We start from the raw sequence: 19,632 nt of genomic DNA on the forward strand, positions 1-19,632 counted from the left end.
CAGATTGTGGGTATGTGACGTGGTTTTCAACTGTATGTTTGTTTATTAATTATTTGTAGTAATTGATGTGTAATTGGACATTTTCTTTTAAATCTTTTGTTTGCAGAATTCAATAATAACAGAATTATTACATTGACTTATTTCAAAACAGCTTTCGAATACATTTTTATAATTTTGTAGATTTAATGTACTTATATTTGTATGTCTTTCATTATTATGTATTATGTATATAATAAATAGATTTGTACCTATTTTTGTTTGTTTAGTAAAATTGTATATATAAATTTATGTTCACTTTAACATAAACGTATGTATTCAAAAGTTGTTTTAAATAGAAGCTTAAGTTCATTCTAAAGTTCGTATCCTTTTACCTTGACGAAGATAAAAATGAAATAAACATCTTGAGCACAAGAAAAATTTACTATATAAAATATGTAATGGAGAATGCCCCCTGATTACAGCGTCACTTCGATTACGCACTACCCGCCTCTTTAGAAAAGCTGCAAACAAATCTATCAATAGAACCGTTATCACTAACTTGTCAATGAGATAGAATGAAATAGCGATATCTGGAGTCTTATTCTCTCTCATACGAGCACTAGAATAATCTTTTCGATAGATTCGTTTGCCACTTGTCTAGAAGGGCTGGCCCCAGATGGCTGGGTGACGTATGCATTTTGAAAAACGTCACTATTTAGTCATTCAAGGTCCTTAATATGACTGAAATTTGACGTCTCTTTAAAGTCGTATACGGCGCCCTGCGATCTAGGTTAGCTGATGTTCATTAATTTTATCTTCATAAGACAAACGGCACACTTTATCAACCTTCAGCTTCTTACCTACTAAGACAAGTGGCAAACGAATCTACCGGTAGATACGTTCTCGTCACCACGTGCACGAGACAGAACGGGATAGCGATATCTGACGTCCTGTTCTTTCTCGTAGATAACGCCATGTTTATCTACCATTAAATTCGTTTGCCACTCGTCTAGTGAGGCTGTACTCACAGCAAACATAACAGTTAACTACAATCACCACATAACTAACAAAAAACGCCAAAATGTTACCACTCTAAAAAATTCGCTAGGATGAGGTAAAATTATTACCGTTCACATTGACGCATAAATTAATTATCTAATATAGAAATAAGCCACGTGTGCCTCGGCGTGCCACTAATTCGTATGGAGTCTTACATTCGACTATAAGAGGCACCGCGGCTATTAAAAAAAGATAAACAAGCATGTGGTCTAACCATTTGCCAATATCCTCCGGCGCAGTTCACGCCGGCCTGCCTTTTATTCCATATTTTAGTTTATACATTACTTTATATACATCCAACCCGCGTCAATCACTTCTACTCCACTTGCTACTACTTCCATATATAGTATATAATTAGTACAAAAAATGAAGTCAACTAATAAAATATCTAATGTAAATCACAAGTAGTGCTATTCTTACTGTTAAGGAATTTATATTTTCTTCCATATATATAAAAAAGTCGCTTAAAAAAATCACAGACAATCACTTTCCCTTTACAGACATAGACCACCGAATCGACCGAATTATTTTCTTATAAGCATTATTATTTCTCTACGTACAAAACCCTACTTACTTAGTTTTACAACCATGCTGGTTTATACAATTTTACAATCGATTCTAAGTCACCATTCTAACATTATCATCTTAATATGACACACTCAGATGTAAACCTATCACCCTCGCGTGAAATAAATACAATGTTATAATATAAACATATTTTAAGCGACAACTTTAGTTGTGCAACATACTAGAGCGTAATTTATATCAATTCAAATAGTGTTCAATACTATATAGAAAAAACGCAAGCAATCAATAGGTATCGACCAAAAACGATTTTGTAATATCAAAACGTTGCACCAATGCGTCTCTTTGCCCCGTAGCTCAGATGTAACAGAGTGGGATTCCCATTACATTATACAGTATGTTACAACGACTAAATTGATTGCGCCCGTTCATAGAACGCCCTAGACCAATCCAATTATCGCGGGCTGCCCTATTAAATTTGTTATATCTCATCCAATTTTTGTACTCTCCATGAATAACCTACACTAAATTATAAATTTACGGATGCCCCAAAAAATATAATTTTGGCAACATTTACACATAAAAACCGATAATTTCATTTCATTTCTTTAATTAATTTGTACTGGCAGTAACTCTTTAAGACTTCAGAAATTTGTACTTTAGTTCATGTAGAAAGTGCTCGTTGTATTCCTTATATTATTATTATTATTTTTTTTTTTTTGATGTTTTTTTTCGTATTTCGTGTAACACTTACACAGAGATGACACCAAGAACATAGCATAAGTGACACCGAGACTTATTTCATCTGAACTTAACGAGATTTAAGTTAGACATGTATAATTTATGACATGCTGTATTTACAGTCATGGAATGACCATAATAATATTTCATTGGACGTTGCCGTATCGAGAGTAACATCAAATTTAACATACATTTCTCCTTAACTTTAGAGCCAGTAAGACCATTTGATATAATGGAACTGTAATGTAAATGTAACAATGATTTAAACTCCATACAGTTTCGCACTCGAAATGTCGTGTTCGTTCGATAATTCGATAATCATTTAATACAATCCGAGTATTTCATGTATTAAACTAGTGAATCAGATAGTGAGCATAATTATTTACCACTTTAATGTACACTTACATAACATTAAATGCGAGAGAACATTAATTTTTTTTTTCATTACCAAATTCGTAGAAATGAATCGACTCGCGAACGATTCATGCAAGTGCACCCTTAAAATATAAAAACATTTAATGATTACTTAAATATTTCCTGTTCAGTTAAGTGCAACTATTAATTTATGAATATTAGGTACTTAAACTTCAATTCCTTAAATAATGTACTTAAATATTTAATAATAAACATTAAACACGATGGACGGGTGTAACTTGTCAAAGATAAAAACTTAAAAAAAAAAGAACACGAAAACGAAAAGAAATAAAGGATATAAAAAAGGAAAAAAATAAATAAACAGAAAAAATAATTTTGTTACATTTTTTTAATTCTCAGAAACCTAACAAACAATAATTTTCGATTTTTATCGCCTTAAAACATAGTAACATCTATGCAACACAAAAGAGTAACTGGGAAAAGTAATAATAATAAAATTATGGATAAAAAGAAAAATATTTTATACTCCGGAGAGTGAAGGAAGGTACAATTAGATTACGTTAAGAGATGACTCGGGGCCGACCTCGTTCGGATTGTGTATACTCTGAGATGAGGTACCATCGATGAGATTAATACAACTAACCTAATTAACACTTACTTACTACATATTTATTAGGACCATCAACTCAGTTCCTCTCGGGACCAACTCGGCTCGCAACAGCAAGATAACTGAGTTGACAGCACTCACTACCTTGCAGAGATTCAAATGAACGTGCTTCGTAGAATTACCAAATTCCAACTCAGAATTATTTATTTACACTTCTATAAAATTGATCCACGTAACATCCAGTGCCAGCATTAAAAGAATTATATCTATAAATATCTGTCCAACTTTAATTATTTGGAATATTTAAAAATACTACAGAGGAGATAGGTTGTCGAGTGACTAAGTTGAATCCTGAGGTAGCATATTTGTACTTTAAATTTATTTTTTTTATTTTTCACATATCACTTACAAACTAAATTTTTTCCATTTTTTCTTCATATAAAAAATCTATAAGCTTACTTATTACTAATTTATATTCCTCGAGGTAGATAAACTTATAATATACTAAAGGGCCACGCATGAGACTACATTCCAACATTTTTTTTTTTTTATTTTAAAATTTCGATTTTGCCAAATGCTCGACCAGCGAAAATGTATTGTGTAATTTTGTCACTAAACAATAGTGGAATGTGGTGTCATCACAAAGCCCATCATGTGACGGCAGAGGGTCACCGTACCCGTAACAATCTTTGGCTTTACCATCACGACATTTCGCGATATTTAAAAAAAAAAATAAAGAAGAAAGAACTTAACTAACAAAAGAGACCTATCATTAAAACCCATACTATAATCTAAAATACATAAAAAAAAAATGCGTGAATACAGTTTTGATCCAGCAAAACTAATGAGAACATTGCAACAATGAATTTTGTTTGTAAAATATAATTTGCTTACTGTGTCTTTGGCCCGTCCTTCAAAGATCACTTCATTGGAGTTGGTTTCATTAGTATTATGTCTGATCCAATATTTTCCATATCTATGTTTGCCTTCCTTACAGAATTACCGACACAAAAGTTGAGATCGGCCCGAGTCTTTGGAGTAGTAATTGCAGTACACCGACTAAATGTGATTTACCTATCACATCAAATACATTACAACTATTAGGGACTACTAATAACTTGTCCGCTAGTTAGCTTTAACAATGTTTCAACTTAATTTAGACACGTTATTCAATATCCCAATGTAAAGTATTCTGTATTTATTTATTCATTTATTTTTTGTACACAATTTCATCACCTGATATTACAATTATACAAAGAAAATCAACTACACAAACATATTTATTAAATTGACGAGTGTTAATGTAATCTAAAATTTGTACCTTATAAAATTTAGAAAGAAGCAAATCCACTGATTTCAACGAACCTATGTCGTCGATAATCGTTCATAATCGTCGTAGGCATCGCCTCGTTACACTTAACCGAAATTTATATATATATATATATATATATATGTATATTAAAAAAAAAAGCTAAAAATGTGATGCATTAACGCAATTCTCTTTTAGGTACATATCACATAAACATTAAATGTCAAAAAGAAATCACAAGTATGAATTTATAATTCATAAGAAACGAAAAGACAAAATATAGAACAATAATTTTCAATTCTTCATTATTATTATTTTTTTTCTTCTCTTCAATAATAATAAAACGTAAATGTTAACAATTCGAAAATTGAAATAGCAAAACATTTTGTCTTAACAATTACACTTATAGAAAGAATGCCAATAATTATGAAACATAATATTTTTACAATAATCAATTATTACGGACTCGGTCAACGTAAATTTTACGAACAATGAATTTTTATCAAACAACATTCACTCCCGACCTACTATTTCCAACTAGACATAAAAGGCACTGCGCTCATAGATGTTGCATGTAAACTATCCAAGCAATATTCATAGAAAAAGCCAATTTCTATCCATGTTATACACATAACTGTATAGACAACTGTACGGTAACCACACCAGTGCACGTTAGTCGGAAACATCGGATAATAATTCGACGACAATAAACCACCCTATCGAATCCAAAGAGGTCACAGACAAAAGAAAATTGAAAACCGCGCGAAAACAATTCAATTTTTTTTTATTTACACTATCAGTTTTTTATTTAAAAATAAAACACAATATTTTTAATTACTCTCAGTACGCTTCGATGACGTTTCGGTTTTTTTTTTCTAATCCGAAAATCCCACACTGCAAACAGACGTGCCACATGCATGCATTTTGGGGGGAAAAAATAATTAATCTGTAAATAAAAAAGTAGATAGGACAGCATGGCGCCTGTGAACTCCCGCCATTTTAGAGAAACTTCCCGTAAACCCAAGCTAAATCTCGAATCGAAATCAATGCAGATTTACTTATTTAATAACTCGTATCGAAATATTTCTTTGAGGTAATATTTAATATACTGTATAAAATAGATGTAGATAGCCTGTCTTTAAAAAAATATCTCTGATATATATCGACAAATAGGTACATTGTGTATAGCGTCTATTAGGTATTTTACACTTTATTTGACACGCTGCCCGCAATAACGCGGGCAACGCGCACCATCGATGATACTACAGGGACAATAGGCGAAAGGTCCATAATAAATCTGAACTCTATAATTAATAAAAACGAGTAATCCTGTCACCATTAAAAGATAACTAAAACGCTGTCTTCCAAATGGTACGGGCAACAAAATCTATTTTATAAACAAAGTCACTGAGCCTTTACAGGGCATCGTCATAAATATATTCAATTGATGTACCCTAAAATATAAATATAATAATAAATATGAATGCAACCTATTCCTAAATATCAGGAATATAACACACAGTCGCTACATTCACACTTAACAAAAAAGAATTAAAAAAATAATAATAATAAATAAGTAATAGATGTGAACTTAAAATTGAGGATATTTGGCACTGTCCCATCCGCTTCGTGTTAACAAGACCTTTATTGCAGCTGTGTTTAACTTCAAGTACCAACGCGGCCGCCAGCGGCGACATCTCAACAAAATATAATACAGCGACACCGACGGCGGCCATTAATATTTAAATATTTATTTCCATTTAAAATCTCAACTGGTTGCACTTGAAATGACTAGGAATATAGAAGTAGTAAGTGGGCTTCTACGCTACGACAAAAAAAAAGTTAAAACGGAATGTTAATATCGACACCATCCCATTGAAACATAATTATTTGGTCACAACAGTAACATCCGTGCAGGCGAGCCTGTTACGAACGACAGAAATGGATTGTTTAACACATTCATGCATCGAATCACACATGCAATATTTTTAATAACACGTTTTGTTTACCTAACTACTTATGTACCTAGGGCAAAGTTGTACTTTGTACAAAATTAAAACCGTTCGTACTCACTGTACAGTAAAAAACAGTTGAAACTCCATATCCTGTTTCCCCGCACCTTCTTATTTCACCCAAAAAAACGTCAATGTGGCAAATTATTTAAAATATATAGCCTGTTTCGTATTCTATCACAGATGTGCTTAATTATGCAACTAAAACTGGTATTTAATCTATTGTTTCGAGAAATATGTATATAATTATAATATATAAAAAAAAACTGTAAAAACATGAGGTATTGTGAGGATTTGCCACAATGCAAATTCAGCGTGTCTCAACCTAGGCCAAGGCGATATACAATATTCTCCTATTATTTACATACACTTAGCCTATGACCATCAGTCTCAACATCTTTTCTAAGATTCCCTAGCTCACGTAATATAATATAAGCTATATCGTCATACTCCACGGAGAGCTAAAAACAAACCGTCTATACAAGGTAACTTTATCTCACAGTCAACTGGACATATTAAAACTTTGCAAAAAATTAAGGTACGTTAACGCGATGAGGGTGCAATACTAGGTACAATATTTTTAAAACATAGTACCAGAAAGAGACGAGCACTGAGCAACCATTCGAAGTCACACTTGAATATTTAAATTAAGTAACAATTATCGCACAAGTTCAAAACCTTAAAAAATCTTAAGATCAATTTCTGAGGTAGATTACTGGTTACATAATTATATCAACGAGGTAATTTATTGTACGCATGTTACAGTTCAGGACGCGGCGAGGGCCACTTGCTTTCAAATGAGTCTACCAAGTGAATACACCACCAAAATACTGGAAATACTCACGTTCCTTCCATGTTTAAATTTTTAAACGGTTGTCGTTAAAAATTTGAAAATGGAACTTTGAATCTTCCGTAGAAAAGTGGCCCGCGCCGGCCAAAAAGAGCAGAGGTAGTTTGGTTGAAAGTAGGATTGAATATTTGCGTATTCGCGGGATTTTACTGCGTATGGTTTGGGAGAGGGCCTTGGGGAAGGTGGGGGGTGACCTGATGGCGATGTTCACGCGCGATGTGACGCCGCACCGTGTTGTTGCGCGTGAATGTGCGCGAGCAGTGCGGACACGGCACCCTGATGCCCTGATGCCGCTGTCTGATGTGAGCTCGCAGGTTCGTCTCATATCCGTAGAGTCTCTCGCAATATGGACATTTTAGTTTTTTACCTGGAATTCCAAATTTGAATAGATGTAAGCAATAATATTCTAAATTTAAATTATAATATTAGGCTATACTAAAAATTGGTGGACTAGAGATATTGTGCCCAAAATACTTTACAAAATTATCCATAAGGACTATTTACTTTGAAACCTTTCTTTACAAAAGTTCATTAATGTCATATCAGAAGATTAAATATTAATTAATATATATTTTTATATATTTTTTTAGCTTAACAACATATTTAAAAATACCTATTAGATGAAACCGTGTAAACAAATTAATTTACGTAAGCTGCGTTGTGTGGCTTGTTTTGAGATAATGATTGTTTATGCAATGTTTAAGGTAAAGATCAAGGATACGAGCATAATGATTAGGATATAGTTTAAATTTTATATATAAATTGAAACAAAAGCAAACACTGATGATACCGTGGCTTGATTCTCATAATGACAACCAAAATGTTATCATACTGGCTCATTATTAATTAAAATTATTTGTACTCTTAGATGGATTCTAAAGTTGTAATAACATCAAATTGTTTCGATATTTAAACAGTGTTTATACGAGAATCGAGCTTCTGCTTTTATTAATGAATAAAAATAGAACGGTTACTCCGCTATTAACTATCATTTATGGGCTATCAATGAGGGATGATAAGTATGAAGTTAAGTCTATTGAATCATCGTGACGAATTTATCAGTAATTAACCAAGATGGTTTCCAAAATGGGCACAAAAAAGTCGGCCTGAAATGGCAATAAAGCTGTCGATCCGATTTACTTACAATGCATTCTCCAACCCAGTGAGAGACCTTGGTTAGTGCATATTAACTCAGAACTTTATTTTGTGACGCAAAATGAAGAAGAGTTATAAACTTTAAGCGGACGAATAAGTTGAAGTGATAATGTAACAAACGTGCAATCAAATTGAGAAAATAAAAAGCTAATAAATGGAAATGGAAAACCGTAAGTTTGCAATTATAAATTTAACTTATAGTTTTCTATTCACTTCTGCATTGCTTTAAAAAAAAAATCCAGCCTAATCATCAAAGTGGCCAAGATGCAGTTGGGGCTGGGCCGTACTCTGTAGAGCAAGGACACCGATCGTATACGAATAATGTTGTAGAAACAATCCACATGCATTTCTGCAAATATTTTCGATGTACTGCAAAATCGAGACAGCTCCAACAATACCCGGAACGCGTTATTATATTGTACTCAACGTACATAGATAGATTCATGCATAGATATTCTTGTTATTCCAAATCTATAGATAAATTTAGAATTTTAGGAAATAAACATTTTCGCTAGAATATAGCGAAAATTTTTAAAAATATTTACAGAGACCTTTATATAGTTGAAAATAAAGGGCTGAATAGATGTGATGAAAAGCGACCATATAAATATACTTACATCAATCTAAATAAAATACTAAATAAATGAAGATAAAAACGATCTTTATAAATAAAAATAATCTCACCGTCAGCAGTAGCAATACCGCCTGATTTGCTCGTGATCATTTTCGCTGGCCATATATTTTCGGGGCTTGGTTTGGGCGGTATGGGTGACGTTGCGAGCGGTTTATCGTGGTAATTCGTGGTTGATATTGAGGCTGGCGGTGGCGGGGAATTGTTGTACCCAGTTGTGTGGTAATCGTTCTCGTTCTTTACTCGTAGATCTGAAAATGATAGAGTATATTTTTGTTTATCTTGATCTTACCAATTCTTTAGAGCAGGATTTTTCCAAAGTGGGGTACCCATACCATTTGGGGTATATCAGGTAATCTTATGAGATACATATGGGATGGCAGCTTAGCTGATTGGCACGTGTAACAAGAATGACGGTGCACACGCGACTAAGCAATTAAAATAAAACTGTGCTCGGTGCGGAATACAGATATCGACTGAACGCTGAATCTGAATCGAGATTGAAATTAAGCAAAATTTCTCCAACAATCGATACCACTTCTACTAAAAAAGAAGAATACACATTACACTACATCAACTCAAATTTAGTATTTACTCACTAGGTAACAGAAATAACATTTATCTATTGCTCTTTTGTACTTTTTTTTTTATAAAATTTCACATTTATTCTACAATAGTCAGTTTTTAAGGGGTTCGCCGTGATGTAAAAAGAAATAGGAGTTTGTGAAGCTATAAATTTGAGAAACCCTGCTTCACAGTATTCAAATCGTTTGTTGAACGTTTACACTGCAATATATTAAACTAATATTTAAAAGTTTGTATTGTAGTGTATAAAAAGCATGACTTGTTATAAAATTTGTTTACCAAAATTAATGTACCTATGCCTATAAATCAATTACTTGTCGTATGTTATATATCGTAGATTGCCCTTCTTATCATGCTAGATCGATCAGCAGATTTTAATTATTACGGAGTATTACCAACCTTCGGCACCCTGTTCACTAGACAAGCGATCTATCATTTCGTCATTGGCTGAGGCGCTGCGTTCGTATCCATTATTCTTAATCGGATTTCCAAGAGTAGAAGTACAATCTGCTTGATTTTCCTCGTACCGTTGCCCCGCACCAGGTGATGACCGTGTATCTGGCTCATCGGCGACACTACCACAATGTGAAGATGACGAACTTTGCCTAAAATTTAATGCATTAAAGGTTATTAATGAAATAGCTTTGTTTAATTCCTGGCAAGCAATTACAGAAAAAGTTATATTATTACAAATTATATCGATTTCTCACAAAAAAATCTTTAGAAGCTGCACATTTGAAATGCGATTAAGGCTGAAATTATTGTCATTTGATAACAAACACTTGACTTATTTTTCAATTTTAATTATTACAGAGGGACATATTTTTCACGATTTAAAGGATAAACTGCAGCGCCTGCATTTTCTGTATTCATTGGCTTGTTTCATTCGTCTTTAGAATCAGATGACTTATAAATGTAATTTTAAATAGGATGACTTATATAACAGAACTCTGAAATCTCTAAATCTATAATTATAATAGAAACGTTACCTATAATTTCTAGCGTGTGGGCTTTGAGACGGCGATGGTTTTGGAGGCGCCGGTCTGCGGTGAGAAGTGGGATGCAGTGGCAGATGCGCTGGCGGTGCGTACCGACCCATACTGCCGCTACCAGTGTGCAATGGCATTCCATATTGAGGTATAATGGGTGCGAATGTAGCTGTGTGAGACTGTGGAGGGGCAGATTCTTGCACTTCACAATTCCCTGACCCGGACACCGGGCTTGTCTTTATACGTGTCTGGTGACGATCCCCTGATGACTGCTGCGTTTGTTGTTTCACCCAAGCATCTTGGGACATTTCCATTGATAGGCCTTTGACCTGAAAAGAGTATTTGTTAAGAAATACATAATAGCATTGAACACCAATATTGTACGATACCATTGGATAGCGGACACTTGAACAAACTATAAAAATCATAATAATATTTTAAACTTGTACCAGTTGTGAATTGAAAAGTAATTTTATCACGTAATTTCAATTTGGTATTAAAATATCGAGGTATATTATTTCTCTTGTTAGGTATTTCTTTTACTAGTCATAACTACATTTATAATTTAAAGTCAGAGTTTTATAAAAATAGACCGATATTTCGTTTTATCACATAACATATAATAAAAAAAGTTAATGAATAATATAATTTTAGAAAAGCAAATAGTGCGAAATTGTGCGGTGAAGAGGCAACTTTCGACGTGGATCCAGTTTTTGCTATAGGCCGTAGCATTCAGCCTTTATTAGTCATAAAGTAATGATATATACCTCGTTTGTTTACATAAAAAGTTACATAACCTTTTGTGTTAAACTTTAATATCACACTTTCATAACTTGTTCCAAAGTTTTCAAGATCCAGTTTAACTAAAGAAATGAGAGATTACTATTTGGCCCGGGAATCATTGTCTTTTCTATACCATTACAGCCGAGAAGATATTATAAATCGACTAAAAATTAAAGAGGTTCTCAAGTGAACTCGTATATTTTTTTATGGTTGTATTTTAGTTTGAAAAACTAAATATAGCTATGAAACAGAGCAGATAGGCATAACATTTTAGTTCTCAGCAATGGTGTCATATGGGGAGTATTAAGGGCCTCGTATTTTATTGTATGATATCTATGGGATACAGTCCTATGCTGTTCATATCTATAGGCGTTAGTAATAACTCGAAGTTGAACCATTAATTTACTAGCCAGCCATTCTGGTAAGCATAAAAAAAATCTTACTTGTAAATTCTCTCCACTCTTAAGAAAACTGGAAAGCGCGTCTTGACTGACGTGCACCTCTCCTTTGTACATGAACTCGAGGAGAGCCTGCATGTTGTCCGCAGATGTGGCCTCCAGGATGACGTAGCACGCGCCCGCATGGCTCGGAGGTGCAGTGTCAAACAATTCTTGAAAGTGTTTGCTGCAAGCGGCCAGTATTACCTTGTGGGCTTTGAATTGGCGACCTGGAATGATGAAAAAAGAAATATTTATAACAATTTGTCGATTAGACAGTAATTGACTCTTACTACAGTTACTCGCGAGTTAAGTTTGTGTTTATTTGTTTCTGGTAAAAGAATATGTATCCTATTTTTTTTTTCAACAAATATAATACCATTAGAGATATGGAACCTGATGACTAGTAAAACAGGTGTAGATTTTCGCATAAATATGCTCACGACTTATTTCTGATGATGCAGTTACAGAGATTAGTCTATTGTTCTCGTTGTATTGAATTTAATATTCGATATGCCCACATTCTGCCGAAGCGAGAATTCAACCTAGTTACGCGTACCTACGTTAGAAAACCTACCGCTGTTACATGAACAAATTTCTTTAGTAACGGTGAGAAATAAATCATTGAATTTATATTAAATATTGGAGAATATTGACAGACCTAATCAATTTAGCTTAGACTAAATTTCAGACATAAATATGTCTAGGTCTCTCCCTCATTAAGGAGGATATCGAAAAATCCCTCTCATTGTGGCTCGTGTTCATATTACAAAAACTGTCTACTGTCTGTTTTCATTATTTATCTTCAGCAAATTCGACTCGGCTGTGTTGAGTCACTCTGTACTTTATTTATAGATAAAAGTATTGCAGTCTTGTGAAGATCCCTTTGTAATCATTGCGTTCACGAGTTATTCTCAAACGTTTTAAAATCTATTTTAATAGGAATGAATTTATTAAAGGCACACGCACACAGCGCCGCCGTCCCACGCGACATAATAAACAAAAGTCAAGGTAAATGCGTTTCGTGGACCCAGGAAGGTTTCATTCCACGAAATATATAAATATAACGATGGTGGACCATCCTTACGGTAATAGGTTATGATTTAATTTTTATGTTTAACTGCGCTAGGCATCGTTAACCTACTTCTAAATATATATTTTTTTTTCTATTTTAAAATATATAAATATTACACATAGCTTCAGTTAAAGATTTGAATTTTTACTTACAAAATAATAAAAAATTAAATTAAGCGTCTTAACGAAAAGGGCCAAGTTATAGGACAAGAGAATTTTTAAGGAACATACTAGAAGGAAAAATAGAAAAGAAAAACTAGAAAGAGAGAGATTAAAGATATAGTCCGGAATAGAGCTGGCTGGAACAGAATGCACGAATGAGTTGCTCCAATAAGAGGAATCTCTTAAATGAAAAAATAGAGAGAGAGAGAACAAAAGGTGAAACGAACAAGACAAAAATTAAATCATTAAGAGCCCCAAGCGTTTCGGTTCAGTTTTCACTTTCAAAGATACAACGGAAGTATCTCTTTTTAAAATTATTGTTACCTATTATCTGAATAAAGTTATAAGTGACGGTTAATTAACTGAAATTATAATCTAAAAAAGCAAAGGCGAACTATAAAAACAAATCGTCACAGTTTGCGTGGGAAACACGTGTCGACTGAACGGTTATCAATGGAATTTTCTTTATAGCTAATAATTTAAATTATAAATAAAGCCGATTTTCATTCCAATAGGTTTATTGGATCAAATAACAGCTTCACTTCCGCGTACTATGTAGGTAGACACAAAAAAAGTGAGTTTAGCCGGGACTAATTGGAATCTCGTGGTCGATAAAAAATAAAAAATAAATCTATGAATCAAGCCTAATAGTTCATAATTGATTAAAATAAATGCTGATAAATCAAGGGATTTAAAATATCGCAGAAAATTATTAAATTTTTATGCTTTCATGGCTGTGCCTGGGTTTAAATTCGTATGAAAGTGTGGATGGTGTGGCTGCGTGGGGCTTCTTCTTAAATAAGCAAATCGTAATCTTTGTATTTTTGCGGCAACCTTTCAGTCTTGTTTGATGTTATTATGGGTCCCTCACTCTCTTTGTTCCGTTTCCTCTAAAATTCTTTTCTCTGCCTCAATTATTTAATTTTTTTGTTGTATTCTTTCTTTGATTTGGTCTTTAATAAAAAAAAACTGTCTTTTAGATAAATTGCATAATGTAAAACGTTCTAGAATCGTATTAGGTATGAGTACACTGGCACTTTTAGAATCTGCGGTCATTCGCTAGTAAAAAATAAATAAACACAAGTCAAGGCCACAACGATCTCTGGTCACTGACCAATTCCAAGAACTAATTCGCAAATTCTATGGCGGAGTAGGGTCCCCATGTTTTTGCTGTAGCTGGAAACATTCCTTATATTCCGTTGGGTTATTTGAAATATATCTAAAACAAAAGAATAGTCCAAAGCTAAATTCTTCTATATTATATATAGTTATGTATAACTTGCTTGGATATTTATAGCAAGTATTTGCCCAGAATTCTGCGCTTTCTAATAAAATGTAATTAAAAAATAAAATAATCAAATCAGCATGCTTTTCATGATGCGTAACAGATATCTACGACTTGGCTGGTTTTATTATTATTACAATATTCGAATAATTTTAGTATCACAATATTAATTTGAATAAATAACACAGTTATTCTAAAATGATAAAAAAATACATTTTACAAAAGAAAAATATTTAGTTATATTAATTTACTTTTACATTAAAATATAAACAATGTCATTTCCTAATAATAAAGACTATTATTGTTATAACAATTAAGTTTATTTTTACAGCTTAAATTAGAAATTTACTTAATTTCAAAACAACCTTTTATATACATGCATATTCACTCCGCATTCAATCACTTTACTATACATTCAATAATAACAAACATTATAATAATAGGCAAAATTGATCACTACTTATAGTTCTCAGTTACAGTAAGAGATGGCGCTACATGTACGATCTAGTCACCTCTCGACATTTGGCTGTTACAACATTCAAAATATTTCAAGGTCGACAACCGCATCCATACTTCCTATACAAGTATCTGTTGACAATACTGCTGTTTGTTGAGTCATAAGCCCTTTATGTTATATCTGAAACCGCGCCAAATGGCTTCTAGTGTTAAAACCACAGATACTCGTATAACATAACTTGTCCGTTCGTATGCTAAGCTTGTCCTCGAATACGCCCGCATAGTTGACATTGACATACAACAAACTGGCTTGTTTCTATGCGGCTTTGTTTCCTGGTGTAATCGCATTTAGAAATATGTCCAAACAGAACTAGGACATTTTGCTCCACAAAAAAATTATTAATTAATTATGAATGCACTCCACCAATGAACAACGAGATGTTTCGTAGACAATTTAAAACTTAAACATAAAAATTTAGACAAAGACATTGATAATATTTAAATTTGGAACGCGGAATCGTGTATCTATAGATTTTGCTTCACAACAAGCTATTTTTTGCTCAATAAATATAAACAACAGCTTCAATCGTCACAAAATTAAAACGGTACCAAAATGAGAGCAAAAAATATGAAAATCGTTTCAAAATTAACTACGTAATTGTTTTAAAAAATAATACGAATTGAAACAAACTTTTCGTTTAAATACTAAGTTCATGACATATGCTTATTATTGAATTGAATAGTTTTTTTTTTTTTCATTTGCACCATTACAATATAATTAATTAAATAGGTACCTATGTAGTTGACCTTGATTAATCGGACTTCAAACTAAAGTTCACATTTTTTCTCTATTGTATTAAGTTTTATGTAATTAATTGATCGATGTAGTTCTACCTACATTAATCGTAGCAATTCAAGATTTCCAGCCATAAAGTTCACCACAAATGAAATAATATTTATAATTACTTAAACAAATTGTAATTTGTGGGGGACCTATTAATAAATTTCCCGTTGTGTAAATATTATATCTATTTTAAACCTTATTCTCATTGTAATAAGAGCTAAATTGCGAAATAAAAATATTTATATATACACCAAACTTATATACGTTCATTGTGTTATGTACTTATGTACATGTGTATAGCACGTGTTTGTCATACAATCATCAATAATCTTAGATTTTTTGTATTTACCCTTTTCATTTTTTCGCTATGGAAAATTTATATTCACTTCCTTATTTTCATCAGGCGTTTTATTGGTGTAGTTGCAGTGACCTTGTAATGTTGAAGCGAGACAAAATATAGGCGATATATTACTCTAATTCTCAATCTATTTTAACATAGTTGGGCTATGTGATCACCAATTTACATTGGATATTTTGTCATTCAATGATGCAACTGTATGTTTTTAATTCCTCTAGGTATTTTAATTTCGAATGCAAATCGTTTTGTATTATCAATATAGTTCGAAAGATCAGACATGACAAGAAAACAGATATAGAAACATAACTTAATCCTCAGAAATGATAATGTTCAATCGGCACTATAGTCTTTATAGTGTAGTATTTAATACCATAGTGTTGTTATTTATAAATGACGGCTACCACATTCTATCCTCATATACCATCAGCTTATTTACCATTACAAGTTGCAAAAAAATATAAATATCAAAATTGAGACAAGCCATGCTGCCGTATCGTCGCGTCGTGGCCATGCTTAGATAACGACATACTACGGCACGGCTCGTTACATCGTCACAGCGAATCGCGCGGAACAAAATACGGATAGCCTTGGACCTGCGGTCTGCGTCGCGGCGGCGTATGCGCACGATAGGCCGCCTGCACACTGTAAGATTGTTTAACATTCAACTGTATCTGTATCGAAAGTCATCAACTTTCGATACAATCGAATTGAGATCACATCGAAATTATATTAAATATCGTTTAATATACCAATATAATAATAACAACAAAAAAAACCATTTAACATTTATTGGATTTGGATAGTCGGAGTCAGCTTACAAAAAGGTATCAAAAAGATTTTTGTAAAAAAGAGTGCATCATGTTTACAAACTTTTTTGTTTCTTTACACCTTGTTAACTCACACCCATCGTAAAACTCGTATTCGTATCAGAGATAACTGATAATAAGATATCATTTATACAAACATAATAGCATGAACATCACATAATAAACTATTACCGTCATAATATTCTGTGTAACTAGTTTTGAGGACTCAATAATTTCGTTGTGGCTTTCTGAAATATTATATTTGTCTAAATGGAAATTAGCGATAAGGACATCTTTTGTAAAGTATTATATTTATAATTTTAAGTGCCTAATAGGTGTTATAGTTTGTCAACTCGTTTATAATCATACAGTTTACTCACTCATACATATCGTGGTGTGTCGATCGGAATTTTAATTAAATAGAATTCTTGATTATCAGAAGACAAAATTTGTGCGATAATATAAAAAATACTTAGGCATAATTATCTACTATTAAATATATCATATACATATTAATGAGAACTACTGGAAATTCTAATTTTTTAATCTAATTTATCAGACTTATCTCAAGATTAGTTGTTCAGAGTGTAGTAAGCCTTATACCGTTCCGCTCCTACAAATACCGCCTACTTCGTGAACGCTTCCTCGTTTGATATCTTCGCTATATTTTATTTACATTTTATATTCATTGCACTCGACGTAACACGGACCTAATTATTGTGTCCTTGTTGAAGGTTATATGACTTTAGGCTGCATTGATGATTGAATGAATTAAAAATTAAACTGCATGAATAAGTTTTCATTTTTAACTAGCTTTTACCCGTGACTTTGTCTGCGACACCGAAATACGCTGATTGACCCATGAAAAAAGGGGAATTTAAATTTTTTTAAACAATTATTCTAAACCTTCCTCGGACTTCAATTAATATTTACAAAAAAAATCCGAATTGGTCCAACCGTTCTCGAGTTCTGCCCTCAACAACATATTTAAAGATTAATTTAATTTTTTATAGATAGATATGCATACAATGGACGAGTGAAGGAGGATTCTGTTTTCAATAATCCTCTAGTGTAAATTATGTCTAGCATCCATAAGGATTTGTTTTCTTACAGCCTTACAGACTATCTAAATTAGGGAAAAGTTTCACACTAAATACACTTGCGGTAATACTTCACAGTAACTTATTTCCTTCACCCCTTGTCCCAGTTAGTACCAAAGAGAAGAGAGATTTAATAGTGTCATCTGGGACAAAGGATAAGAAAAGTTATATAAAATAGATGACATTTTTGGATCCTAACAAAATGCAGGACTAATCTAATAAAAGGTAGTACTATAATACGGCCTAACGTGGATTGACATATGAAATGTTGACATTTAAACGATATAGTCAGTTTTTTATGCAACTTAAAATGACAATAAGCTGACGGTCAACCTGATGGAAAGTGGTAACTGTCACCTATAAACCTGAACAGTATCATGAATATAACAGAGTATACTGTGTCGCTTATGATATCCTTTATGCGTTGCCATTCTTGAAGACTAAGATGTTATGCTTCTGTACCCTGTAAATTCATTGTCATATGTCACAATTCAAACCAAAACACAGCCATGCAAACGCAACTGCTACACGGAAGAAAAACAGACGTACAAAAGCAGATGACTTTTGTACAAAATCTCCCTCAGGTCATAGGTAAAGGATAGTTTTGTTACAAGGGTGAGAATAAAATGATGCACCAGTGAGGGATGATAGGTGACGATGAAAGCAGGACAGTTAACCCATGCATCGTGACGAATTCCACAAGAATTAACCAACATTATTTTCAGGGGTAACCGCGTTAACCTCAACATTAGGTATATATTAAAATTAAGGTTAACCTAGTACATTGCTAGCAATGGGGCTGTTAGACCCCATTACTAACAACCCCTTACCTCCAAAGTCATATCATGAAATACAACTATTTCATGAACTGAAATCACCACATCATGATGTAATCAATGTATATCAGGCGTTAACTGTCCACTGATGAACATAGCCCCCCTCATAAAAAGGGGGTTTGCCAGTAGTTGCCGCAGTCGACAGGCGGCAACTGCAGTTAATCTTCGGTGATATTTTGAGAGGGACGCTGCTGCCCAGCTCTTGACCATTAAGTTCCCTTAGTCGCCTCTTACGACACCCACGACAAAGGATGCGGCGATCTATTCTATGCCGGGACCACACGGCTAACGTGTGTATAGGTAAAAATTTGTTTAAATAAAACAAATATCAAGTCATTTATATCATCGCTACATTTAATATCATTTATTTCGGTTCCACAATTACTATAATGGGAAACCCGTTTACATTTCCTGTGTAAATAGTTTAGAGTAACTAATTCCTTTTTTACACATACCTAACCTTCTGTATGCGTGTCCGTGGAACACGCTTGCTTTTTTTTTAATAGCCTGAGTCACGCTAGATGACCTGCGACCGATGCATAAGGAAAATTTTTGGGAATAACAACGATTTAAACATTCAGCCTTGACTGACAAATTTATAAAATATTGGCCTTTTGACCGCTACTTCGTGTGTATGTATTTTAGTAAAATAACCACTAAATGTACCACTTCTT

The 19,632-nt window shown here is 33.1% G+C and overlaps 1 protein-coding gene across 2 annotated transcripts in view; it reads right to left on the bottom strand.

The window, feature by feature from the left end:
• Positions 1 to 3,049: 3,049 nt before the first annotated feature.
• LOC113516897 (zinc finger protein chinmo) overlaps positions 3,050 to 19,632 on the bottom strand; it is a 94,752-nt gene continuing 78,169 nt past the window's right edge. For both annotated transcript variants that reach the window (XM_031908056.2, XM_052902605.1), the window contains exons 3-7: positions 12,044 to 12,267; positions 10,818 to 11,146; positions 10,228 to 10,433; positions 9,297 to 9,494; positions 3,050 to 7,824 (exon numbers count right to left, since the gene is read on the bottom strand). In XM_031908056.2, the coding sequence (XP_031763916.1) occupies positions 7,604 to 7,824; positions 9,297 to 9,494; positions 10,228 to 10,433; positions 10,818 to 11,146; positions 12,044 to 12,267 (1,178 nt within the window). In that variant the 3' untranslated portion in view covers positions 3,050 to 7,603. The remainder of the gene's footprint in view (positions 7,825 to 9,296; positions 9,495 to 10,227; positions 10,434 to 10,817; positions 11,147 to 12,043; positions 12,268 to 19,632) is intronic.

Source organism: Galleria mellonella, unplaced genomic scaffold (genome assembly GCF_026898425.1).
Source record: "Galleria mellonella isolate WM207_F2 unplaced genomic scaffold, CSIRO_AGI_GalMel_v1 utg93, whole genome shotgun sequence".
Taxonomy (NCBI): Eukaryota; Metazoa; Arthropoda; class Insecta; order Lepidoptera; family Pyralidae; genus Galleria; species Galleria mellonella.